This window comes from Furipterus horrens, unplaced genomic scaffold, assembly GCF_987537825.1.
Source record: "Furipterus horrens unplaced genomic scaffold, mFurHor1.1.pri manual_scaffold_4, whole genome shotgun sequence".
Classification (NCBI taxonomy): Eukaryota; Metazoa; Chordata; class Mammalia; order Chiroptera; family Furipteridae; genus Furipterus; species Furipterus horrens.
The window spans coordinates 19,960,634-19,988,426 of NW_028327174.1; the positions used below are offsets into that span (position 1 = coordinate 19,960,634).

Sequence of the window (27,793 nt, forward strand, 5' to 3'; positions counted from 1 at the left end):
TCCAATGGCACGTTCTTTATTAAGTGAATTTTATAAAAGTTTAATCTTTTGATTTATACATGTAAAGTTTTCAGTCTCATATTTATTTTCTCCCAGTACGGCCACAGACTATATCAGCATATTGTTCACCTGTTCTTTTAAGTTCTGTAACACCAAGAGTTCAGCATGATTAGGTTTTGCCTTTTAAGTAACAAGAAACACGAACACTCAGTTGGATTTGCTCATCAGGCAGCTGGTGGACACAGGGTGAACTCCCTTATCAAAGTGCATCAACTCCAGTGGGAACACTCCACTCCTCACGCCTGGATTCACCTGCTGATCCACTGGGCTCGTCCTGTCCTCCTGTCCCTTGGGGCCTGGCGACCCCCTAAACACCAGCACTCCCCAACGGTCTGTTCAGCCTGCCTCGTCTCTTTAGTGGTCAGCAAACAATCTTCACCCACACAGCATACAGCATGGAGAAAGATATTGGAAACTACACGATAACTTGATCCAAGTAAGAGAGCAACAAAGTGTGCCTGCGAATGCCAGGCGGTGCCTTGGCACATGGTTTGGGAACCGATGTTCAATTAGTTAGAATTCTTTGATTGTAACGGACAGCCACCCACATGACTAGAAGTCAGAAAGGGAGTGGGAGGATTCTTTTAAGGATACGGGGGGTGGTGGGGTGGTAGAGGGAGGTTATCAGAGCCTGTGGGCAGATAGGAGCCTGACACCCAGGACTGCAGAGCCATTGATGCTCTGGTCTCATTTCTGTTTCTCTTGTCTATGTTGTATAGCCCGGCTGCCCCCACCTTCACTGTTGCAAATAATTCTTCCCATGCGGAGAGACTGTCTTAATTCCAAATTTCCGGAGGTGAGACTGACCCAGGTTGGGTCCACTCCTGGCCATATAAACTAGTGTTTTTGAGTATAAATATGTGTGTGTGTGTTGGGGGGGGTGTATCATTAAATACCCCCCAAAAGTGCTGGTGCAGTTGCAGAAGTCTCAAAACAGGAACAAATACTGAAAAGGTGGGGCAGATATCAAAGAGGCAACTAAGCGCCCATCCCTATAGTCCTGAGGCTGCCGCTCTCATCCTCCCCAGGACACGTAGCCACTGCGGTGTGATTCTGTTTCTCAAGGCTCTGTTCTCATTTGTCTTCGGTGCCAGAAAAACCAGGGGTGAGTGTTCAGTTCAAATCCCTGCTCTATAATTATGTTCCTTAGCAAATCTCCAAGCCCACGTGATACTTTGGAAGGTGTCTCCAGCCCTCTCAGCTTACCCCATACTCTAGGCTAATGTCACTGTTCAGCATCACTGACAGGTAATACTGAAATGCCCCAACAGATTTACCTGGGGCTGCTCAGTGGAGTCTACATTTATTCACTTCAGCTGATAAGTATCTGTTGAGAGTCTTGGTGCCAGACTGGATGAACACGTAATTTCTGGATGAACAAGGATAAGCATTTTCTATAAAATGCTAAAGAAGAGACGCTAAAACAGCCCAGAGAAAGGGGTTTAGGGAATGCTTTCTGGAGAAGAGAAGGCAGAAACTGAGTCACAGAATAAGAAAGATCTAGCCAAGCAAAGAAAGCTGGAGGTGTGTTCCAGGTGGAGAAACAATAACGTAAGTAAAGGTACAGATTTATGGGCCCTTGGGTCATGGATTTGGGCAGAACCAGTGGAAATAGATTATCTCTGTTCTACTGTGTCTAGGGCCTTCGCCTGGGATCCTCCGCTGTCTGGGTATGATTCAGATTGCTGGGAGCTGGTATCATTCCTCAGATGTCCCATGTCTGGCCTGGAAATACTCAAAAGCTGGGCTCAGTTTGAGTTTTCTCACAGCACAGGGGATAGATAGTTGAATTCCTCAGTCTTCCCTGTATGTCTGCATCCTTTACCAGAAAGCAAGCACCGCCAAGGCGGAGAATGTATAGTCTTTATTTCATCCCCAGCACCTCACATAGTGCTTGAGACACTGGGACATAATGGGCATTCAAAAAATACTTCTGGGTTGAGCGGATGGAGGGAGCAGAAAGTTAAGGTACTCTAGGCCTCAGGGCTTCAGTTTTCTCAGAGAGGCAGGAAGTAAGGTCTTCCTCTGAAAATCGTGTGAGGTGGATATTGAAAAGTCCTTGAGGACTGGGTGACTATTTGGGGAAATAGGGGAAAGAGTTGGGCGGGTACAGGAGAAGGGCCATGCCATGGTCCACAGCATCGCAGGACTTTCTGGCGCAGAGCCTTCCACCTGGGCGAGCACAGGCGGCAGTTGGTGTGGTGACCCAGGAGTTGGGTTTGACCTGACTGTAGGCACAGGGTTAGTGTTACAAAGGAATTTCCAAGGGCTGAAGAGAGTGGTCCAGGAGGGCAACTAGGGGACCAGCTTCCTAGGAAAGCACGTGAGGAAGCAGGGAGGAGGTGGAGGGAAGAAGGAATGAACCAGCAGTCAAGTCCTAAGGGCAGAGATGACCGAAGTAATGGGGGTGGGATGGGTAGGGAGTAGTATCTGAAGGCTTTAAGGTCACGCTCCAAAGGTGAGTATTGAAATTCAAAATGTACGCATATCAAATTCAGGTGACAACAGATTCCGGGGTGCAGTCTGAATTTGGGTGGCTCCGGTGCCCGTTTCCAGTAGGTTCAAGGCCTGGCGGCTCTTTATTCACCCCCATCCTGGGAAACTCTCAGGAAGAGCTGCTGGAGATGGGGGTTTTCTGGGAGCATGTCTCTTGTCCCAGCAGAAACCTCTTGTAACGGGAACAGACCTTTTAGGATCTTTCTGTTGTGTAAAGTAAATCCCTAGAAACCGGCTTACTACTAAAATGCTGCTAAACCTCATGCCCACTCCTAGACTAGTGCCCACATCCAGTTCTTTTTCACGCTCTTCAGACTTTAATACTAGTGGTAATGCATTGGGTGCAGGGAGCAATTATATGCATTGAAGAAGCTTAATTGGATTAGGGATATTCATGTACAAAGATGAAAGGACATATATAAAGAATGTAGGTATATGAAGTCCAAATAATCGCAAACATTTCTGTAGTATTTCCAGGGTACCAAGTGTTGCTTCAAGGGCTTTACATATATGAACTCAATCCTCTCAACAGCCCTTTGCAATAGGTATGTACTATCATTATCTCCATTTTATAGATGAAGACACTGAGGCCCAGAGAGGTCAAGTAACTTGCCAGAGGTCACAGAGCTAGTAAAAGGCAGAGCCAGGATTTGATCCCAGGTAGATACAGAGAATACTGCCCTGAGGCATTTATTACCTTTACCTTCTGAGGAGGAAACAGAGAGCTGTTAACCTTTAAGCCATGATGGCTCTTTTGTCCAGACGGTGACCTTAAGTTGTGAAAATGATCTCTGGCCTTTGTAGTCTCCCTTGGTGGAGGGGCAGCCTCAGAAAACCTTGGCAGTGGCAGACAGTAGTTGCTCAACACACGTCTGTGGAATAAACAAATAAGTGAGGATTGCCACACTCCCTGGTGTCACAGTTGGCCAGCAGGGTGTATTCTACAGTTGAGTAATTCCAGATAAAGACAGGAACATGGTGTTTATACATTGCCCTAAGTGGCAGACAATGCAGATGGGAGCGGGGGAGGCAGACATCAGGAGCCCTGAAAAAAAAGGGTCGCCGAGGGTGCCAGCACGTGGTAGGACCCCCAGGCCTTTGTGCAAGGCAGGTGCAGCTGGCCTGCCTGCGTCCCCCTGTCCGGCCTCTAACTCAGCTGCAAAGACCCAAAGGGACACCTTGGGCCCTTAATAAATATTTGCCCAACACGTGAATGAATAAAGGCAAGGGCAGTGCCATGTTTTGCAAGTCCATCCTCGCCCTCCCCACCCACCACACCTCGGTAGCCCCTGCCAGATAAAACTCTCTGCTCCTGGTGACTGTCACCAGTGACTGTCACCTGCAGAGGAGCAGTGGCCTCGTCGGGCTGTACAAGCGACCAGAGCCATGCCCAGGTACACAGTGCATGTGCGCGGGGAATGGCTGGCCGTGCCCTGCCGGGATGCGCAGCGCACCGTGGGCTGGCTTGGCCGCGAGGCCCTGAGACGGTATGTGAAGAACAAACCGGACAATGGTGGCTTCACCTCGGTGGACGACGTGCGCTTTTTTGTGCACCGTTGCAACGGCCTGGGCCTGCTGGACAATGAGGACCCCCTCGAGGTGGCCCTGGAGGACAATGAATTCGTGGAAGTGGGTGAGTGGCTGGTGGGGAGGGGCGCGGACGGATGCAGCGTGACCTGGCTCAGTGCTCACGTCTCCGGCAGGGAGGTTCCAGGCACCATCCCCACGGCTGGGGAAATGCGCGCTGGCTGACGGGGGCTCCTAGGCCTCTGTGCGCCTTCCATGCGCACACACCCCGGCGAAAAGGGGACATTCTAACCCCTTTTATAACAGGGCAACAGCCTCCCATGGGAGAGTCAGTCAGGCTGCTGGTAAGAAGCAAAGATCAGATGTGAACTCAGGACTGCGGGTTTGAATCCCTTTGCAGTTACTGAATTACTTTGTCTTATGTAATTATTTTTATAGATTTAAAGAAGAAGATCCTTTTGCCCTTCAAAAGACCCTCTCCAGATGAAGAGGCCAGTGGCATAGAGGAGTTCATATTTGTAAAACAAAAATAAAAGCTAGGATGGGACTAGACGTGGGGGTTAGATCTTGAACTTTGATTTAAACCTGGGTCCACCTACGACTCTGCTGTTTGCTGTCCTTTCTTGTAAAGATGCAAAGAGCACTTGAAAGTGTCTGAAGTTTTAAAGCAGCCATTTTGATAGACTTCAAAGGCAATTGAAGAGCCCTTCCTTGGTCTACCAGCAAGGCCCAAAGTGGCTCTCGGTTGTGATGGGTAAGGGGTGGTTCTTGCATTCTTGTTTCAGCCATTGAAGGGGATGCCATGTCGCCTGACTTCATTCTGTCGCAGCCAGAAGGAGTTTACTTGTATCCTTTTGTGCAGGCTCCTGCCAGTGATGGGGCTGGGGCTATTCCACACTCCCCAGTATTTTCCTTTACCTGGCTTCAGATATAGCAAGTACCAGGAGCCTGAAAAGGTAAGCTTCAGGCCGCTCTCTTTTTGTTAAGAAAATTAGGTCCTGCTCGTTTAAGGAGAGTGAGCAGCAAGATTTATGAGCAAACACTGCCCAGTGGGGACAGGACTTTGTCCAGCTCTGGGTCGTAGGGAAAGGTGTTATGCTTTCCCGCTTCTAACACTCCTTATTCAGCCTTCTCTTCAGCAAACTGTCTTTTAAATTAACACATGAATTAGCAAGAATAAAATCTCTGAAGTGTCAGAACCTGGTTCTGCTTGAGGCTTCCCCACTCTCTCCTTTGAGCAACTAAGCTAGTCAGGTTCATGGAAATGCCCTCCCTTTGTGCAGTACATCGCCCTGGACGGGGACAGCCTGACCACAGCGGACCTGGTCAGCCTGGGCAAGGGACTCTACAAAATAAAGGTATGGGGAAGGGGAGGATAATCCTCTGACCTTTTTTTGCTACACATGGAAATCTTCAATGTGCTCAGCTCTGACCAATGCTTTCCCAGCTCACCGAAACGGCTGAAAAGAAGGTGCAGAAATCCAGAGACGTCATAGATAGCATCATAAAAGAAAAAACTGGTATCTTTTCCCCTTTGTGCCGTACAATTGTTTTTATAGACTTGAAAAATATGGCCTGTCCTAATTGGATAACATCTGTTTTTTTTGTTGTTGTTGTTGTTTGTTTGTTTTTTATTCCAGTTGTTTACGGTGTTACTACAGGTTTTGGGAAATTTGCCAGAACTGTAATTCCTATCAATAAGCTGGAGTAAGTTTGATTCCTGCTCTCCCCACCAAATGCGCACGCAGTCACATGGCACCTACTCCCATTTTTCGGATTCCCTTCAACAAAGGAAATATTATTTGCCCCAATTTACAGATGAGGAGGATGAATCCCAGGTTAACATGGACATGAGTTGGTATTGAAAACACAGGCTTGTGGGTTTCTTCCATTGCCTCACGCTGCCCCATTCTGTCCCTCCAAAGATTGAACTGTCCCTCCCTTCACTTCCCCAGATGAGGGAACATTTTCACCATGAGGTAAGTAAGAGGGTTTTTTCCCTTTCTCTTTCAGGGAGCTCCAGTTCAACCTAGTACGTTCACATTCTTCAGGTAAATCCTTGCAAAGGTTGGGTGCCTCCTAGACCTTGTTTGAGTGGCCGAATGAAGTGTGATGCATCCTGAAACAGCCGTGAAGGGCTAGTGCGTTCCCAGGATAGGTACTTCAGGGGAGGAGGACAGCAGAAAGCATCAGACGAGACCACCTGTCGCCGAATCTCAGAAAAAGGAATGGGCTCAGTAGAGGGACAGGATTGGGAACAAAATTAAAGCTGAAAGTCAAGGGATGAGTTGATCAGGATGAGTTGAGATCAGATAATGTCAAGAATCAGCTCCCATCAGAATGCAAGGCAACATGGGCTGAGTAGTTGGAACACTTTTCTAAGGCTGTTGGGTGGAGAATGGGGACTCGCTGAAGTGTTCTGAGGAGGGAAACTGAGAAGGCGCAACTGGAGTTTCACCCTTGTCTGGAGGTTGAGACTTTGAGAAGCAGGATGGTCAGTAGGGAGAGCAGTCCAGCTATCCAAGTCAAGACGTGAAGAAATGGTCATGACCAAGGCTTTTAGAGTGCGGTTTCTCATTTGCCATGAACGTGACCACAAACTATTTCCCCACTAGATCTTCTTTCTGCCACACTGCTAGTGTTCAGCCTATTGGGAATATTTTATTAACCCTTACTTATTTTTATTGTCTAGATCAGCACTGTCCAATATACACATAACACAAACTTTATGTGGTTTTGTAATAGCCATTGATAATTACTAAGATTTTACAATAGCTGTGTTAGGAAAAAAAAAAAAGAAGTAAAGAAATATTTGAGAGACGAAGGCAGCCAGAAGGTAGAGAAAATTTTGTTTTTCAACTGTTTTGTAGGTGTTGGGAAACCACTACTCCCAGAGAGATGTCGGATGCTCTTGGCTTTAAGGATCAATGTCTTGGCCAAAGGATACAGTGGCATTTCCCTGGAGACCCTCAAACAAGTTATCGAAATATTTAATGGTAATGCAATGCATCCCTGGCTGGCCCTCCATTGAGGCTGCACATGTCCCATAAGGTAGCCTTGACTGATGGGATGGGGAGAAAACGGATGAGACATGAAGACATAAGATAATGGAGACGAAGGGAAAATGGGCTTGGCAAGAAGGAGGGTAGCTAGGTGGGGGAAGTGTGGCAGAGACACTTACTCCTGCGCTCTTTAACCCATTCTCCATCCTTCTTCGCATTGTATTTGGTATTTTTAAGGCTGGCACCAGCTCTGTAAGTCTGGCCTTAAGTTCAGGGGTAGAGAGAACTTTGATTCAGTGGTGCCCAAAGGTGGTTAGAGAAATAGCATAAAATCATCAGGAAACATCATGATTCCTAGATGTCCGTCCCAAGGACTGACTCTGTAGTTGTCATTGGTACCTAGGAATCTGAAATCTTAAAATTGTCCCCAAGTGGTAAGATCGCTAGGCTTAAATAACTGAAATCCAAAAAAAAAAAAAAAAAAAAAGAACTGAAAAGAAATGAAAGAGATTAAAGACTTGCTTGTAGTTCAAATGCTTTGGAGCTTACTTTCTGGGGTAGGAAAATTCAAATATGGAGACAAGATTTGAAATGCTTGAGAGGCCATTGTACTTTTTCACAGACAAGGATAAGCATTCTAGATCAGCAGATTCCTGGGGATTCTCTGGGGCGAAGGACTGTGAGGAGAAGCAAGGCTACGCAGTCACAGAGACAGAAACACATGCTAGAGCTCCCCTGCTATGGATACAAATGATCCTCCATGTGAAATACCGATCAGTGAACAGCAATTTCAATAAACAATCCATAGTATATGGGGCTGTGCTGAACAGACCGACATTGGTTTCAACACCTATTTCTACTCCCTTCCTGTCCTGCCTTACAATCCCAGCTAGTAATACAAATCTGGCTGTGAACCCACCTATGCAGGCTTTATGGGCGAGTCTAAGGTATTTCTGGGGCCCTAGAGTTCTGAGGTTTCCCAGGGAGAACTCTGATCTGGAAGCCGGCCTGTGGGTGGCACTGCTTTATCCTATTGACATTATTTAGCAGTTCCCAAAACACTGCTATTTAGGAGTCAAAGATTTCTTAAAAAAAAGAAGCCTCTTTTTGGTAACTTATTGGGAATTTCCTACAAAACAGACTGGGAATCAGGCCAAAAAGAGACTGAGTTGCCTATGACTTTACCTCCCCAGAAAACCTCATCAACATTTGGGCAAATCTTATCCTTCCGGAACATTTTATATTCCTTTTCTAATGTCAATATTTACATGTTTCCAAACATTCCCCAATAGGTTTTAATGGCCACACACAATTTTGGTCATAGGAAAATCTCTTAATTCCTTATTTAGATCATTTCTAACATTTTGTTCTTAGAAGCAAGGGTATAACAAACCCGCTAGTTTCTGATTATGTCTTTCAGATACATTGCGAGAATTCTACACATTTCTAGGCTAGATTTGAACATGCAGAGTAACAATAAGTGAAGGAGCAGAGGACCAAGGAGGAGGACGAGTTAACAGACCATCTTTATGGGGACACGGGTTCCAGACTGCCTGTCTCCCACGCAGCCTGACCTTGGTTATTTCTCTGTGTACCGTGTTCCCGCAGCCACCTTCCCACAGCAAATCTGAGCACGTCCTGGCTAAAACCTGTGATGCTTCCTGTCATCCTTAGGAGAAAGTCTGAACTTAAAGCAGCCTGTTAGAGAAGGCTCTGTTACTGGGAGGGTCCTCTTCCCTTCCTGCTCTCCCTTACTCCCTTCCCCCCCCTTTTCTTCCCTCCTGCCTTTCTTTCTCTCTTCCTTCCCTTTGCCTCTTTCTGTAGCACCTCAGCGAGGTCCCTTAAGTAGTATTTGTGCTTGAGGAATTCCCTTGTCCCAGGTATTCCTACCAGAAGGGGATACTAGATCCTGTAGGGGGACGTGGGTCTCGCAGGCAAGGTGAGGTTGGCCAGAAGGGGGCTCTCCTGGAGTAACTAGAGTCTGCTTCCCTCCCAGCCTCCTGCCTGCCCTATGTTCCAGAGAAAGGAACCGTGGGAGCCAGTGGGGACCTGGCTCCACTCGCTCATCTTGCTCTTGGGCTAATTGGAGAAGGGAAGATGTGGTCTCCAAAGAGCGGCTGGGCTGATGCAAAATACGTAAGACTTTAACGGCAACATCCATCAGTAGGACTTTCCCTGGGCTGGACACTGGGTAGACGGTATGCCTTATATCACTCCTTATGGCAGCCCAGTGAGGGGGCCACAGTTATACCTAATGTAGAGATGAAAAAACTGGGGTCTAGAAGTCATACTGGCAGGGCTCTTAGTTCCATACCCAACTGTCAGTCTCTGGACTTGGAGATCACCTTGTTGAAAAGGTGCACCTGCCAGTGTTGATCTCAGGAATTTCTTCTGTGCCTAAAACACTTCTGGTGCCTTTCTGGGAGGTCACACATTGTCACAAGTTTACTTAGTTGCTGGTCTCACAGGTACTCTGTAGCCTCTGGAAAGAAGGTTCCATTTTCCCCCAAGCTCCTACCCTGGTGGCTAATCAGAAAGGCTTGTTCTTGATAAAGCTTTAATGTCTTCTCTATTCATCTCCAAATTCCATCAGACCAGCCTGAAGAATTTTTTTTTTATTAATTTATTTTTTAACAAGGTTACTTTATTTTATTTTTTATTTCTAGTTTTTTTATTTATCTGTTTTTAGAGAGAGGGGAAAGGAGAAAGAGAAGGAGAGAAACATCACTGTGCAGTTGCCTCTCATGTGCCCCCAGCTGGGGACCTGACGTGCAGCCGAGTCATGTGCCCTGACTGGGAATCGAACCAGCGACACTTGGTTCACAGGCTGATGCTCAATCCACTGAACCACAGCAGCCAGGCCGAAGAATTATTTGAAGTGCCATCTCTAATCTATTGTCGGGTGGTCCCCTAACAGTAAGCAAAGGGTCGAGGGAGCAGTTAAGGACACAGATAAGCCTTATGGGGAGACAGTTTCCAGACCACCTTTCTTCCATGCAGACTCCCTTGATTCTTCCTCTGTGTACAGTGTTCCCCCAACCACGTCCACACAGCAAACCTGAGCATGTCCTGGCTAAAACCTACGATGCTTCCCGTTTCCTTAGGAGAAAGCCTAAACTTACTGTGGCCTGCAAGAGTCTTGTTTGTCATGTTACGCGATGCACCCTTCCCCGCCAGGGTTCTCCATCCCAGAAACCGGAGGTTCCCTGAAGCTGGAGGGTGCTGCGTCCTGGGCAGAGGGAGCAGCAGGGGTCCATTCTTCTCTTGCCCACTCACTCCTGTTCCCCCTTCTGACAAATCCTCTGGGAAACATCCCTCTCTGCTCCTCTGGCTCTTCGCCCCAGCCCGAAGTCTCCTTGGCTCCTCCTTGGTGTGATTATTTCCCACTGCCCTGTACCCACATCCCACCTCCTGGAGCACTTAACGTTCTGTCACTGGAGTTGCCTTGGAGCTTGTCAGTCTCCATTTTCCCTACCCTGGCCCCAGCCCAGCACTCAGAACAGAGTTGGGTGTGTAAACAGGTAGTCTCACAACCCTGAGAAACTGACATAGTAAGTGGTACCGGCTCTGTCTTCCTTCTTCCCTAGAGACACCTTCACTTACTGTTTTTACTTCTTTTATTTCAAAGATAGATTATTTGGCCCATTTCCCCTGAAGGATTCTGTTTCCATCTATTAGGTTAGCAATCCTCCTTCCATTGATGCTCACACATATGCCACAGAAGTGAGAAGCCCCGCTCTGAGGCTCTGCCAGTGTTTAGATACATAGGAGGACTTTTGGGGTTAAGCTCCAGAGGCAGGGAGTATGGACAGTCAGAAGCCCAGCCTTTCCACAGTACAGGTGTGCATATGTGCTCAGGAAGCCGCAGGAGAAAGGTCAATCACTAAAGTAGACACTTGACACAAAGGACCTAGAAACCAAAACTCAAAGTTGATTCTGTAGACACCAGAGCCACTGATTTAAGTATAAAAATCATTTGAGCCCTGGCTGGTGTGGCTCAGTGGATCGAGCACTGGCCCACAAACCAAAGGATTGCCAGTTCGATTCCCAGTCAGGGCACATGCCTGGGTTGCAGGCCAGGTCCCCGGTTGGGGGCATGCGAGAGACAACCACACATTGATGTTTCTCTCTCTTTCTCCCTTCCTTCTCCTCTCTCTAAAAATAAATAAATTTTTTTAAAAAAACCATTTGAAACCTATGTCTGTTTTCAGACTAAAGAACAAAACTAGAGAATAGACCAGAGATGATAAATAAGCTAATCCATGTAAGTCTAATCTTTTCTAAGACAGACTTTTGGGCTTTATGATCTTTTATTGGGTTCCTTATGAAATTAGTAATAGGCTGGTATTTCATTTGTTACCCATTTTAATTTTTTAAAATAATTCTCTAGGTCTTGGAAGCCCATGGATTGAAACCAATTGTTTTGAAACCAAAAGAGGTAAGGAGATTCAAGGAAAATTTGTTCTTGTCATCCAGTCTTTATTTATGCACTATTTTCAGTTTTAATATCAATCACACTGATTTCTTAAAATAAACATGGCTTACCATGTTTGTTGAAAGTTGGTCCCTGAAGAAACGACTCCTCCATAAATATTTAAAAGATTCTTCATGCCATAAAATGCTTAGGGGTTCTCCTACCTAAGAACATAAACTTTAAATCAGAATGTCTAGAGATCCCTAACAGATGCTCTAAGCCAAGAGTCTTTGACCAGAAAAGTTTTAGGTTATCTTGTCTATAATGATGAGAAGTTAACAAAGAAATGCAGCATAATTAAGAGCTAAAGATTGTACATGCCTTCTATACTGGAGCTACTCTGATGCCCTGAGAATGGGGATACTTAGCAGCTGTTCTATTTATAGTATTAGAAAACATGAATAAACATTGTATAGCTGACCGGCCAACTTCCCTCCTATAAAAGCAAAAGGTACTAAATCAACTTGTATATAGGCTTGTTACAAAAAACACAGGAGGACACTTCTCTCCCCTGCCCCAAAGGGTCTGGCGCTCATCAACGGGACACAGATGATCACCTCTCTGGGCTGTGAAGCTGTGGAGAGAGCCAGTGCTATTGCGCGGCAAGCTGACGTTGTGGCGGCCTTGACCCTTGAGGTGCTGAAGGGCACCACCAAAGCCTTTGATACTGGTGAGCATGGTTCTGTTTGGTTGCTGTTCATGCAACCAGAGTTGGTGGGGTGGGCTGGCAGAGGCCTTTAGACACAGGAGAGGTGCGGTGGTTGGTAGGGAAGAAGGAGAAAACCTGAGAGCCTGTGGCACACCCAGTACTGCTACAGCTTTATCTAAATTCTGCCACATTCGATCCTTGAATTGACCATGTCTTACAGACAGATGCAGGCTGCCCCTGAGAGTTCAGTGACCTGCCCCATCCAGATCACCTAGGTCTGACTTGCTTTAAATGATGTGTTATTTTAGGAATCTGTTTGTGGGGTTTTAGAACTATAGTAGGATGCAGGTTGGTTGCCATTAGAAAATTGGTGGGGGAGCTTTAGAAGTGATAGCTTACTTAGAAAGTAGTGAGCTTGGAAGACTCTCTACATATAGTAGGACAGAAAAGCTGTCTAAAAATGACTTCGCAAATTAGGCTGCTATAGAGCTCCCTTCCATTATGAGCCTAAATCTTTTGAGGATAGCCCAGTGTCTTGAGTTGAATTGCTAGTAGCTGCATTCTTAACACATAACTTGCACTCGGATATTTAAAGAAGAAAGAATAAAGACAATAAGGAGTATCTTGTTTTTGGAGTTAAGTTTCTAATCCTGAGTGGTGGTTAAGGACCCCTGGGACTTCTGAAGGCTGTGTTGGCACCGGTGATGGTTCTGAGTCACCCATGGTAGTTCGTTCTAATATGAGTTGTTCAGACTTTTTCTCCTTCACCAATTCTAGACATTCATGCTCTTCGCCCTCATCCTGGGCAAATTGAAGTTGCTTTTCGGTTTCGGTCACTCTTGGACTCGGATCACCACCCATCACAAATAGCAGGTCTGGGCATTTTTATGTGAGTGACCTTATTTGGGTCTGCATTTTGCGGAAAAAAAATTGATAATGTGTTTCCTGCCATCCCCTCTTCCTCTCCCACAGAAAGTCACAGGTTCTGTGACCGTGTGCAGGATGCCTACACCTTGCGCTGCTGTCCACAGGTAAACCAACGAACAGTTTTTTTTCTCTCTCCCAATGCAGGGATGGGGATAGAAAAAGAAGAAGGTGTTAGAAAATCACGTAATGGTCAATTAGAATCCAAATTTCTTTACTGCCTCTATTAAAACTTATGTAGCTCCCACTTCTATTTGTCTAATTATTGTCAAGTTTCTATTCCAGGTGATAAGCTGGTTATTTCCTTTTGAATTGCTTTGTTCAGCCTTGTAGAGAATTCCAGTAGACAACTTGCTGGGTTGGCTTAATGCCCTCACTTTTTAGCATCATCTTAACCAATTAGTGGGGTTTCACTTGCTCTTACTTTTAGATAGAACTAGAACCAGCATGCCAGGAATGTTTAGAGGCAGACCTAATCAAAATTCAAGTATACCTTAGCTACCTTTAAAAAGCAGACATAAATCATCACAAATGAATCTGTGAGGCTTAACTTTACCTAATAAATGCAGGTGACTCAGATTAGCATGAAGCATCCTGCACCGCAAGTGTTACAACTTATTTGCATATAGTAATTAGCTGATTGAGAGATAAGCCTGCTTCTCCACAATGAAACAATACAGGGTGGGGCAAACGTGGGTTTACAGTTGTTATTATGGAAAATAACATAATAAATAATAACGTAAGAATAAACTCTGTTTTGCCTACTCACAACTGTAAACCTACTTTTACCCACCCTATATTTCACCTTGTGCCAAATTCCAGTCTACAGTGTAATAAAGAGCCTTCCCTAGAGTAACTACCTTCTCTTCCTTACACTTAGCAAGTTCTCCTCTAGCTAGCTAGATCAAAAATGTCGATGGGGAAGAACTGCCAAGTTAGCTCTACTGTAAGAATACATCCCACTTTCAACCATTCTTTCTATTCTATTGAAAATGTCAGACTCTATGTGACAGGCACCATTATCAGCATCTTCTACGTTAACTCATTAAATCTTTTACTTTAGGTCCATGGTGTGGTGAATGACACAATAGCATTTGTGAAGACCCTGATTACCACAGAACTAAACAGTGCAACAGATAACCCTGTATCTTTTGACTGCTTACGAAACTGTAATGATAGAACTTCAGCTGGTGATTGTAAGATCTGAAGTGACCGTTTTGTGAAGCTTCTCTCTTCTGTCAGTCCATTTCATAAACTGAGTACCTGAGTCTCAGAAGTTAGGGGACTGTCCCTAGATCAGAGCTGGGAAGTGACAGAGGCAGGTCTGTGACCATAATCTCAGGTTCAGGGTCTAAAAGGCTGTGCTTTCAAAACTAACCCATTCAAGATGAAAGGAGGAATTTCTGCATTGGCTGGGACATTTCATGAAGACATTTGCCCTCAAATCCACTGTTGAGGTTGTTGGTAGAAGGATGAAGGCCTACATCACAGGTGTGACTGTAGAGATCCGGGGTAGGTGGCATTGACACAAGCCTTCCTGGTTCTCGTCATGCCATGATGCATTCAAGAGAAAGCAACTTTTTAACACTTACCAAAGTGTTGATCAAAGAGCTACGGCTTTCCACATCCTGATTGTTTAGTTCTGAGGTGGACTTGATGCAAAGCAGTGTTTCTCCATGTTTGTAAAAAGAAGAATAAGAACACTGCCACTTCTCAAGGATGGGGCTTGACTTTCTTTCCTGGTGTGGGCATCTCAGATCTATCTGCTTTCTGCTGTGGAATGTTTTGTGATGGCTCCGTTCCCCCAGAAGTTGATGTGATCAGTCATATGGTCAGACTGGCAAAGTCTTCACAGAGACAACACTGCCTATGAGGACCACCAAACCCCTTAGGAATCTATTTTTCCTATCCCCCGTTCTTAGTGCTGGAGACAGGGCTGAACAAGCGCCGCAGTGGTGTGAGGTCTTTCACAAGACCTTTCCTGTGTGGTTTCTCTGATGACCTTACTTCAGAATGTGGGCTCTATGTCCTCTCAGATTGTTTCACAGCTCCGTCAAATTCACGCTACATAATCCTCAGCTCAGTAACCCACCTCTACACCATCCCGCCTTCCAGATGTAGTAGCTTTTCTGAACTCCATGTAGTCTTATCTCATCTCTCTGTCCTGTGGAGCAGAAGTATCCATTCTACACTTACCTACTGTAGGCTTGAAAGGATATCTTAAAGAGTTTTTAAAAACACCATTAAATTATTGGAAATGGGAAAGGAAATAATTCCCTACTGAAGTCTCCCCACCACCACCACTTGCCCCTCAGCAAAAATTTCAGTTCTTTCCTTCCTCAATTAAAGATTTTAAATTGCTGATGAATTTCCATTAGATTAATCTTTGGGAGTTCTCCTGCAATACTGGTGTTACCAGAAAGAATATTTGCCTAACTTTTCTATTGCAGATAAAGAGCACCTGTTACCTAGTTGCTGGGTATTATGGGAGTTCACTTCTAATTACTACAATCTAATAACCAACAAACAAATTTGGAGCTAGAGAACTATAGAACATGCTTAAGTTCTAAACTGATGCAGAGATCACTTGCTATAAGAATTCAGAGAATGAAGAGAACACCAAGGCCTGTGGTTGGGGTGGGTTCATGGAGAAGAGCAAGAACAAGGTCTAATATGCTGGTGGTTATACTATATAGAAAAGGGTAACTGCAAACTTGACTAAGATAATGTAACACACGCATCTCCAGCTCTTTGGAAGTCAGAACCTTTCTCACACAGAGTGAGTTACTCGTTAATAGGTAGTGAATATTCTTTAAAACTTTTTTATTCATTTATTTTATTTTATTTTATTTTAGAGAGAGGGGAAGGGAGTGAGAAATAAAGGAAGAGAAACATCAACGTGAGGGAGAAACTTCAGTCATTCATCTCTTGTACACACTCCGACTGGCAACTGAACCCACAGCCCAGGCATGGGCCCTGATCGGGAATTGAACCATCGACTTTTGCTTTGCAGGATGACACCCGACCAACTGAGCCACACCAGTCAGAGTGGTAGTGAATATTCTTTAGTCCAGTAGGTAAAAATTAGCTTTTTGGAACCTGGAAGAAGAATCTATCACTGCCTTTGTCTGTGGGCTTAAGTGAAATGCATGATGGGATGAAATGAACCCCGAGAATACTAATATTCAGTGAGTCCAAGGCTATCTCTGACCTAAACGGGTTTACAACAATCTATTGGCTGCCATTTGCTGTGAACACTGGCACAGGATCACTGAGTAGACAGTTTGTCTGAAAGTTTTCCCAGAATTGATTATTGCAGACAATTTGGTCATCAGCAAAGTCTTCCATGCAGCAGGTTCTTCTATGGATCACAAGCTAATGGTGCCCACTGAAGAAATATAATTTGCTTTTAAACTGGTGTCCTGGTCTCTGCTCTTAGTTTCAGGTTATAGAATTTTTGAGGGCAAGAAGCAGCCACTGATTAGTACAGTTAGAGTGCTTGAGAATTTCAAATCTCAAGAGAAAACAGCATTTCATGCCTTATGTTTCTCTGGCCCTGTATTCAGTCTACACGATCCTTAAGATTATGTACGTATGTTTGTTTGTTTTGTGTGTTTGTCCTTTTATGTCAACAACTGCTTGTGGAGACTCTCCTCTCATATTTTGCAAGGGCTACCACCTCAATGTTAAAAATAAGCAGATCGCGGAAAGGATGATACTTGGAGTAACCAGCAAGTGTTATAGTCAAGCCTTAACCTATTTTGAAAGATGGTCTTTGCCAGCAGGGGAGAGACTATTTCTGGAGGAAACTTCCATGGTGAATACCCAGCTAAAGTAAGCTTTTTAGAATTGCTGCTACCTGTGAAAGCATATTCCAAATATTGGCCAACTTAATTGAGATGCTCTTTCAGGCCCTGGACTTCTTGGCCATTGGTGTCCATGAACTTGCTGCGATTAGCGAAAGAAGAATTGAAAGGCTCTGTAACCCTTCTCTCAGTGAGCTGCCTGCCTTCCTGGTGGCTGAAGGTGGTCTGAACTCTGGATTCATGATAGCCCACTGCACAGCCGCAGCCCTCGGTAAGGACACTGCCCTTTGCCCAGAACACAAGCCTGCCCATTGAGGGGCCTCTCTATTTTACCTGAAAATATCGAAGTTTGTCTCTGAATGAGATCTAATTTCGTTAATACCTCCATTTGCATCCTGCCTCTCTTAATACAAATGCAGCAGGTTGTCTCTTTAATATTTTATAGAAAAATGTTAAAACAAAACCTAAACAATGTTATCTTGAAACATAACAATACACTAGTGAGATTGTAAACAAGGAGGCTTCCACAATTCTTCTGTGGGAAACAATTTGACATCGCATTTAAACTTGATCTTTGTAGCTGTCCCCTGATCTCAATTTGAAGATGATCAAAAAGATCATCAGAAATCAGAACTGACCTGAATAATTAAACTTTGGATACATTTCATTAGCTATACCAACCACTAAAAATATGGTCACAAGATGCAAAAATGCTTATAACAAGCAGGAGGCCCTCTATGAATATTGAGCTTTAATATACTGATTTCTGATCAACACTGTAAGGGACAGATCAGTGACTCATCGGAATGGGGCCTGGCACAAAGGAAGTGCTAAGGGCTTCACTTATATTCACTCACTTAGTCATCGAAACAATATCATGAGGCACGTACTGTTATTACCTCCATTTGACAGATGAATACCCGAGCAGTTACGTGTCAGACCCCATATTGCACAGCCAGTAAGAAGCAGGGAATTTAAGCCCAGGCATTTTGGCACCCAAGTCTGTGCTCTCGTTTCAGTTAATAAAGATCTCCTTTTAATCAATCCTTAATCCTAAAACATGGCAGCCAAATTTAACAAATAGAAATGCAGGAGAGCAAATAAAATTTGAAAACTTTGGGACACGCTTGTACTAAAACTTATTTTTTATCTGAAATTCAAATTTAACTGAGCATTCTGTATTTCTCTCTGGCAAACCTACCTAAGAGGCAGGATAACATGATGGTTCATTAAGAGCCTAGAGTCTGTGTTTGAATCCCGGCTCTGCCATTTAGAGTGTGATATGGAACAAGTCTCAATCCTGTTGACACTCAGTTTACTCTTGTGTAAAATGGGCATGATCAATTTACCTAGTGCAGCCTTTTGAGTATGAAAAGAATGAATGCAGGTAAAGCCACAGAATTCTGCCTGGTACTAAGTAAGTACAGTTGCCATTACTGTTACTTCTGATCTCTTCCTCACTTAAGCCTCACACTAAAACTCAACACCAATAACCAACAAAGGGCCACTGAAGTCATCTTCTCCTCTGTCTGGTATCTTCTATTTGCTCACTCACCTGCTATTAAAATACCCCTTCACAGGGTAACAAGTTCTCGTATTAACATGGTTGAGTGGGAAGGTAATTGATTTCTAGGGAATGTTATGGACTCCGGGAAGCCCCGTTTGAATGTGTTTAGCTTTCCAAGCTGTCTCTGGAAGTTGTTCCATTTGCTTTTGCTATAATGAAACTGGCATTTTTCTTTTCTTTTTTTGGCCACGTATAGGTTATGTTTCTGAACAAGCCTCACAACGGCCTGCTGACCCATGCAGCAGGTTTAGGGTCCCAGGACCTGGGTTGCAGTGCTGAAACCTGGAAGTCCTGGGCACGATCGCCCTAGTTAATAGCTAGGGTATTGCAGATGGGATTCTTATAGCAGCGATTTTCAACCTTTTTCATCTCATGGCACACATAAACTAACTGCTAAAATTCTGCAGCACACCAGAAATATATATTATATTTTTGGCTGGCCTGACCCAAAAAAAGAAGAAAAAAAAAAAGGTATAATTTTGATTCATTCACACCAGACAGCTATTGTAATGTTGGCTGTTGTCATGTGTTTATTTGGCGATCTAAGGGAAAGAGGTCAGTGTCCCTGACTAAGAGTCAAGGATTGCGTGTTTCCAAAATTCTCGCCACCCACTGGTTGAAAATCGCCGCCTTATAACATGGAAAACAATGGATGCTTTGCACAGAGCCACTCTCAACGTCATAGAAAGAGGGAAAAGATTCCTTGAGTTTGACCTTTCCTGGCTTCTGACACTGGAAAAAAAAGAACTCTTATCTAGGTCATTGCCGTGTACAGCATGGGCCTGAGACCAAAAGCACAGCCATCCCTGGGAGTTCGTTAGAACAGCAGAAGCTCAGGCTCTGCCCTAAACTCAACATTTGCATTTTTAAAAACATTTTATTTATGCATTTTTAGAGAGAGAGGAAAAGAGGGACAAAGAGAGGGAGAGAAACATCAATGTGTGGTTGCCTCTCACACACCCCTACCAGGAACCTTGTCTGCAACCCACGCATGTGCCCCGGCCGGGAACCAAACTGGCAACTCTTCTGTGCAGAGGCCGGCACTCAGTCCGCTGAGCCACACAAGTCAGGGCTCAACATTTGCATTTTAATAAGGTCTAGTGATTCATTTGCCCTAGAAAGTTTGAGAGAGATCTCCTAAGGTCTTCCCTAGGTTCCCTTCACCTCCCTAAGATATCTCTGGCAGTCATCAGGCCCTGGATTAAACTCAGACCATTCACTTATGTCACTGTTGAACCGTCTGAACCATCAAATCTTCTTGCTGAAGGGGTGTAGGTCCAGACTCTATCCTCAAATGCCACACCTGAATTCTAATGTTGCCTCCCCTGGTGACACAACCAGTCAAATTGTTCTCAAGGACCTGGAAAGGACCACACGTCTTCTTAGTCTCCCTGGCATGCTAAATGCTTCCCATGGTTTCAGCTTGGCTTTGTAATATGGGGGTTTCCATTGGTTCTTAGAACTCACACATCCTTCTCACTTTGGGGGAAAAAAAAACGGCTTTCTTTTCTCAAAGTAATTTTGGACTACCTGGTGCTTGGATAGCCACCAGGAGCTCCTGGAGAGGGTATTCCATGCCATGGAGCACTTTGAGACAGGTGTCCCTTTGGCAGTTTTTCTGTTGGAGCCTACTTACCTTGCACTGACCTCTTGCAGTCTCTGAGAACAAGGCTCTGTGCCACCCCTCGTCTGTGGACTCCCTCTCCACCAGCGCCGCCACGGAGGACCACGTCTCCATGGGAGGATGGGCAGCGAGGAAGGCCCTCAGGGTCGTTGAGCACGTGGAGCAAGGTAACCCCAGCCAGTCTGGGATGGCGGGCCCCACTGGTAAATGACTTCACCCGCGGCCCTCAAAGTGGGAGCCTCCCCTGGGCTCTTGTTAGATAGGCAGACTCTCAAGGCCCTCCCCAGAGCGGGGAATGAGGACCTCTAGCAGGGAGCAGAAGAAAATGGGTTTAACAAGCCCTCCAGCTGATTCTCATGCTCGCTGAAGATTAAGAACCACTCTTACTGGCTAAGTTGGTGCATCTGCCGGCTATTTTTTTAAAAAACAAACAAACACAAGACTTTCAAAACATCCAACAGTGGGGAGCTTAGTACCATGAACCATGAGTCACACTGTGACTCAGCAGTTAGCACATTTGCTCCATTTTTTCTTTGACGTTTCTCAAGTTATTTTCAAACAAATCCGTGTTATATTATTTTCTGCCTGCATACTTGAACTCTTAAATATCCATGCTTGCTTACCGACCACAATGCCATCGTCATGTCCGACAGCAAGCCTTGGCGTCACCTCTGAGTACACACCTGAATTCTCCCAGTTAGCTCACTGCTTTACGGTGGGTTTGTTCAAGTCAGGAGTCAATTAAATTTTGCAGTCAAGGATTTCAGCTTCTCTTCCTCTAGAACAGTCCCTCCCCTTTCATTCCATTGACTAGTTAAAAACTAGGGCAGTTTTCTGATAGAGATCGATATTCTGGACTTACCTGTTGGCTTCCTTGTGCTGTCACTTTTACCTTGTTCCCTGTCCCATGCATTTGCTGTACGCTGCCGCTGGCCCTTAAGGCTCCACAAACTTTAGAGACAACATTTTTGGCAAAGATACTTCATAGTGGAGCCTGAGTTAGGCCCACGTCTCCCTGTCTTCGTAATTACTGCTTGCTTTGTTTTTTAAAGAGAAATTTCCTTCCTGTAGGACTTATTTTCTAAGTTCCTACATTTTTGCCACTGTGTAAAAGGCAGATTGACAAAAGAATATCACTATTTTAAAATAAATGTGAGAGAGTTAAGTCTTCTTCTTCTTCTCTCTCTCTCTCTTTTTTTTTTTTTTTTTGTAGCAGCTGTATTATGTGTTATACTTGTACCTGCCAAGGACGCATTCCTCCCTCGGCACCTGTGTCCTCGCCGGTCCCTCTGCCTGCAACACTGATCCCCAAGGGCTTCCCGTGGTTCACTTCCTCACTCCAGAGGTCCCCTCAGATGCCTCTCCTGTTCACCCCAGCTAACACAGCACCTGCCATTCTGTACCCTCCTCGTTTTCCTAATAGCACTTAGTACTTTTGACATACTTAGTCTAGTTTGTTTTCCCAGGGGACTGTAAGCTCCGTGCGGGCAGGGATCTCGGCGGTCTTGATCACATTCCAAGACGGACCTATAATACCGACAACGGTGTCTGGCACAGACTTGTTGTTCAGATGTTCTCATGACATTACAGTTGACACTACAGGTCCAAATTATAGGTCCAAATTATAGATGTGGCTCATCTGATGTAGTTCTATACATTGATATCAGGTGCAATTAAAAAAAAATTGGCAGTTTGTATTTCAAGCTTGTTCACTGTTACTTAAGTTTGCTTTGATTCCGATAATAAATACCTACACATCTTGGAATGCAGCGGTGCTGGATATAAAGTAACAAAATGAGCACCTGCTTATTACAGTGCCTAGTGATTCTTCATTGCATAAGGGGTGCAGAAAGAGAATCATTCCACCTGGATTAAACAGTCAATGAGATATTCTTTCTCTGTGCCTGCTTGGAAATTAGAGTCTAGCCAGAGAAGTAGACATCAGGCAACAAATTGGCACTTCTGAGTAGCAATTAACAAAATTCTGACTAAATAACAGAGTTCCAGGAGGACGTAACTGAGTCTGACGGCATGAGAAAAGGCATCTCCAAAGGAGTCGTTAGGATTAAGACCTGAACAACAAATAGGGCCAGCTAATTGGGAGGAGAGGTGCAGTATTAGTGTTGTAATGGAAGAGGTATGTGGACAAAATAAAATGTTCTGAGATGCATTGAGATAAAGGTGCAAGACCTTCAAGCACCAGTTTCCAGACTTTCAGTTTTAGTGGACTGAGGAGCCTTTGTGTCTGAAGGCTCGAAAGGGACATTATACAGGGGCGGGGCGAGCAGGTATACAGTTGTGAGTATGCGAAACGCAAGTTTATTCTTGTATTACTATTTATTACCTATTGTATTGTTTTCCATATGAACAACTGTAAACCTACGTTTGCCCCGCCCTATAGAATCTGTCCCAGGGCCACCAAAGACTCATCTGCTCATTCACCGGCTTTTTCGATCCTTTGATGAAGTTCTATGTGCAGGTGTTTCAGGCTAAAGGGAAAGGGAGCAGCAAGCCCAGAAACAAATGGAAATTTACGCAGGTTTTTCCATCTCGATTGGATGAGGCGAGAAGGGGAAAACCAAGACATTTACCTGGATTGTTTCCCGCTTCTCGCCGTCAACTTCTGCGTCGCTAGTACCCTTCATGCAGGAAGTCAGACCTTAACCCGCCACCCCTCCCCCTCCCCTGTCTTGTTTCAGTGCTGGCCATCGAGCTCCTGGCAGCCTGCCAGGGCATAGAGTTTCTACGCCCCCTGAAAACAACCACTCCCCTGGAGAAGGTCTATGACCTCGTGCGCTCTGTTGTAAGGTACAGTCAAAGAGGTCCCTGGAAGTGACAACATTTCGGAACGGTGAACCCTGGCAGTGTTCATGTTGTGCGGACAACCTGATTTCCTTTCTCCACAGGCCCTGGATAAAAGATCGATTCATGGCTCCAGACATCGAGGCAGTACACAGGCTGCTTGTAGAGCAGAAGGCAAGTGGACTACTTGGCTTATTTCTTAGTTTGGGGTCGCATGGGAAAGTAAAGTGGAGAGGGCCATGGAGAAACATTGTCTTATTCTTTTGTTTTCTGGCTCTTTCTTGGAAGTGAACAAAAAGGTACTGACACAATTTGCAAGGTTAAGAAGCTATCTGATAAACTCTTAGGTGACCCCTGTTGTACCCAAACATCGAATACCTGAGGACTGGAAGCTGAAATAAATTTTAAATGGAATTTTGGGACAAATATTCATGGGGAGAATTTGAGATGAAATTTTCATGGATTCTCTTCACCAAGAATGTATTCTCTCTCTTTTTTTTTCTTCTTTTTTTTTAGATTTTATTTATTCATTTTTAGAGAGAGGGGAAGGGAGGGGGAAAGGGAGAGAGAGAAACATCAAAGTATGGTTGCCTCTTCCGTGACCCCAACCGGGAATCTGGCCTGCAACCCAGGCATGTGCCCCAACTGGGAATCAAACCGGCAACCCTTCGGTTCGCAGGCCGGCCTTCAATCCACTGAGCCACACCGGCCAGGGCAAGAATGTACACTCTTATTAAAAAGTACTTTCTCTTTCTATAATGCTATCACCACCACCACCACCTGGTCCAATGTCAACATAGATCTGAAGAGAAAACAAAGTCGCAGGTTTTCGGTTCAAGGGCTGTGGTGCTGCCTAGTGCTCTGGTGTGTCCTGCCCATCATCCTGGGGACACACAGTGCCTTTCACAGCTGGTTTCCTCTGGCTACATGGACTATAGACCCAGCTGATAGAGAAGATCGCCTAGCATGCTTACTCACTTTTTAAATCTATATTTTAAAGTTCTTCAAACCTTTTGTAGTAATTCATGGGTATCATGCTCCCCAGAGTTGCTTGATTTCCCCTGAAATTATTACTCTGTTCTTGGGGAACCATTTTTCCCTTTGATCTTCATATCTGTCATTTTCAAGCGTGCCCTGCACCCTTTGAGGTGAGCCCCTTGCTTGCTGCCAACTTTGGTGCTAGTAAAGAAGTGTGTGAGAAGTTAGCCTTTTTCTGAAATTGAAATACAATCATCACAAAACACTATATTAGTTTCAGGTGGAGAGCATGATGATTCAGTATTAGTATATGATGCAAAATGATCATGGTAAGTCTAGTTAATATCCATCACCACACATTGTGACAAACGATTTCTTTTTGTGATAAGAACTTTTAAGATCTACTCTATTAGCAACTTTCAAATATACAGTCGAGTATTATTAACTATAGTCAGCCTGCTGTACACTGAGTCCCATGACTTATTAATCTTGTAACTGAAAGTTTGGACCTTTTCACCATTTTACCCATTTCTCTTACCCCCTACTTCCTACCTCTAGTGGCCATCAATCTGTCCTCTGTATCGATGAGTTTGGTGTTACCTTATTTTATTTATTTTAGATTCATATATAAGTGAGAGAAGGCAGTATTTTTCTTTGACTTATTTCACTTAGCATAACGTCCTCAAGGTCCATCCATGTTGTCACAAATGGCAAGATTTCCTTTTTTTAAGAGCTGAATAATATTCATGTCTGTGTATATATCACATTTTGTGTTTTCTCCATTCATTCATCCATAGACACTTAGCTTGCTTCCACGTTGTGACTGTCGCAGGGTTTTGTTTTATTGGCTTGCTTGACTTTAGAGGAGTAAGCCACTGAAAACCTTCATGGTAACTTTAGAAAAGCTTTGGACTTTGTATTGTAAAAGCTTTGAATGCACCCAAGGGCTCATTGACACTGATTGTGTGTTAAGTGCCTTATAACAAAGACAAGCAAACCAATGCTGTGTGTCTAGTTGGGTATAGATAATGTTTTGGCTTCTGGAGAAATTGGTGTTTAATGGCACTAGGAAAAGATGTTGTTAACAGCTCAGTTCTGTGCTTGTTTCTCAGGTTTGGGAAGTAGCTTCACCGTACATTGAAAAATACAGAATGGAGCATATTCCTGAATCGAGACCCGTTTCTCCAACAGCTTTTTCGCTGGAATCTCTACGCAGGAAATCCAGCACTATCCCAGAGTCTGAAGAGCTTTAAATGCCTTTGTCATGGGATTGTAGAGCAGATGGTACTTAGTTTAACAGCAAGCAGTGTGATGCTCAAGAAGATACCTGAGGACTTTTTTAGGTAGATCAATTCATTATACAATTCAGTCCTTCTAAAACCTACTTTGGTTAGACTGGTGGCAATGTTGCAGTTGCTAAATTAGGCACTGTGTTCTTGTTGATCTGGTCGGAGGTGCAGCAGGTGTTTTCAGATTATAGGAGTTTTCTGTCCTTAATTCTATTAAAAGGCCACTCACTCTTAAGGGTGAGGAGAGCAACCACACTGCGTGCGTCTTTTACTCTTAACATTAGATCAACACAAATCTTGAAACAGATTGATGATATTTTCTTTTTTTTTTTAAGTAGACTTCAGTAAATCTTTTTTTTCCTTCGACAAGCTCTCTATTAGTTAACTTTGGCCGATTGTACTACGCTGTGACAAATATTCCTTAATATGCCTTCACAAATAACCCTTTTAAAAATGCTAAAGCAATTGATCATCTCCAAGCTCTTATTATATGAAATGTTAAAGGGACTTACTTAAGAAAAAGAGGATCAAAACTATGAACTTTAAAATGACAACAAACTCACAACTATCAACAACAGAACCTCCAAAAATAAAAAGGAAAACAAACTAAGCAAACAACCAGAATAGGAACAGAACCATAGGTATGGGGATCATTTGGAGGGGTATCAGCTGGGAGGGGGAAGAGGGAGAAATGGGGAAATGGTGCAGGGATTAAGAAGCATAATTGGTAGGTACCAAAGAGACAGGAGGAAATTAAGAATAATATAGGAAAGGGTGAAGCCAAAGAACTTGTATGCATGACCCATGGACATGAACTAAGGTGGGTGGGATTGCTGGAGGGAAGGGGGTTACTGGGTGGATGGGGAACAAAGGGAAAAGAAGTTGGGACTCCTGTAACAGCATAATCAATAAAACATACTTAAAAAATCATAATTCGTCTTTAAGCTGCTCTTTCTTCTATTAACTGGATCATAGTAAAGAATAGTCAAAACGTCAGCAAGAGGTTAGTGTAAAGGAACAAGGAATGAATATATAAAGATTGCTATCAGAGTGGCTCTTATTGAACTATGCATTTCGTATTTATCAATTATCACTACACATATCAAAACAAGGACTTGGATGCTTATACTAGCGTTGGAGGTTAGCATTATCACTTCCTTACTATGTGTTAGTACGCAATTCACATTCTTCATTTTTTATTTTCTTTTTTATTGAATTTATTGGTTTTATGACATTGGTTCATAAAATGATATGTACAGTTCTATAATACATCATCTGTATATTGTATTGTGTGTTCACCACCCCAAGTCAAGTCTCTTTCTTGATTCACATTCTTGTAATAACCCAGTGTTAAGCCTCCTTGTTTCACAGACAAGGAATCTGATGATGGGGTCAAACCCTTCACTGTCATAGTAACCATGAAAATGAGGCCCCGTTGACAAAGACCAGATGGGGCCCTAAGATGTATTACCCAATCTGTTTCCCCCCACAAAAGGAAGTTTTAAAGGGCCTTCTCAGAAGGCTTAAGTAATTTTCCAGACGAAAGACGGGTCAGACGCATGGCTTCCAAGATCTGTGACTTCGTACCCATCTGTGCAAATGTGTGCAAAGATTTCCTAGTGTGGAAATCTGAAACCATGGCTCCAAAAACTGCAGTTGGTTAAGGAGAGGACAGACACACTTGCCAGACTGCATCCCTGGTTACAGCCAAACCGGATCCAATGGTTTATTTCACAAGAGAGTTTTCCCTCAAGATTGCAATCTGTCTGCAGGGAAGGTGGAGACAGGAGTCAAAATTACTGCCTACAGCAATTCAGTGAGCAAAGGAACCTGTGCTGAGAAACCTGTTTGGCAAACGGTTGTTCTCAGTGCTGTTCTTTGCTGAAATGCGAACACACATACATACATGTACACACACAAATGAAGCTTATTCATTGTTGCCTGAGAGCCAGTAAACCCAGCTGTCAGATGGCTGTTTCTCACTCCAGCTGGGGGTGTGCTGGATTCCACAAGCCACGATGGTCCTCGGGGGCACTTTGTCTTTGAGTGTTTTTATACAGCTCTCTTAGTTACTGACATCACATGCCTTCAAAAGAATGTCAAGGTAAATATGGAATAAACTCAATTGTCTTATGCTGTCACTGTATCCACAGATTTTTAAAAGAGTTTTTAACACCTCGTTAGGGAAAGGCTTTTCTATCTGCGGTTAATCAAGTTTCTCAGAGCCCTAGTCAATGAATGTTCCCCCCCGGGGAAATGTACCTTGTCTTTCTCTCTCTTTCCCATTGAGTAGCAGCAAAAGAGAGGCATGGTAACGACCTCCTGACCTCCCGGCAGGATCATGTGGCTTCTTCACCTGCGGTCTTGAGGCAGCCAGAGGGGAAGCCCCAAAGTGCAAGGACTTTTGGAGCTTCCGCTGTTTCTGGGCCAAAGTGGGTCAAGATCAATTTGGGAGAGTAGTACCCAAGGGCATGGGCATATGATTTGGTATGATTTGGGGGCCGTTACTCTAACAATATGCCACATACATAAAATCTCATACATACCCTGAAAGTTTTGATCAAAAGATACTTCTCATACTACTTTGAACTTGTG

The 27,793-nt window shown here is 44.2% G+C and overlaps 2 protein-coding genes and 1 non-coding gene across 3 annotated transcripts in view; all 3 read left to right on the top strand.

The window, feature by feature from the left end:
• CDK17 (cyclin dependent kinase 17) overlaps nt 1-27,793 on the top strand; it is a 397,794-nt gene that overhangs the window by 302,913 nt on the left and 67,088 nt on the right. The window lies entirely within an intron of this gene.
• HAL (histidine ammonia-lyase) lies at nt 3,817-26,131 on the top strand. The gene is made up of 20 exons (XM_090272667.1): nt 3,817-4,189; nt 4,869-4,929; nt 5,012-5,039; nt 5,367-5,441; nt 5,531-5,603; nt 5,724-5,790; nt 6,097-6,134; nt 6,954-7,079; nt 9,082-9,221; nt 11,476-11,523; nt 12,082-12,229; nt 12,986-13,081; nt 13,181-13,239; nt 14,196-14,276; nt 16,901-16,966; nt 17,044-17,209; nt 20,162-20,296; nt 22,829-22,937; nt 23,036-23,105; nt 25,022-26,131. Exons 1-20 carry the CDS (start codon nt 3,943-3,945, stop codon nt 25,160-25,162), a joined length of 1,974 nt encoding a protein of 657 aa, XP_090128793.1. The 5' UTR covers nt 3,817-3,942; the 3' UTR covers nt 25,163-26,131.
• On the top strand, nt 6,625-6,745 carry LOC150011225 (small nucleolar RNA SNORA32). Its single transcript, XR_016510991.1, has one exon. It is a non-coding gene; the product is annotated as a small nucleolar RNA SNORA32 (small nucleolar RNA).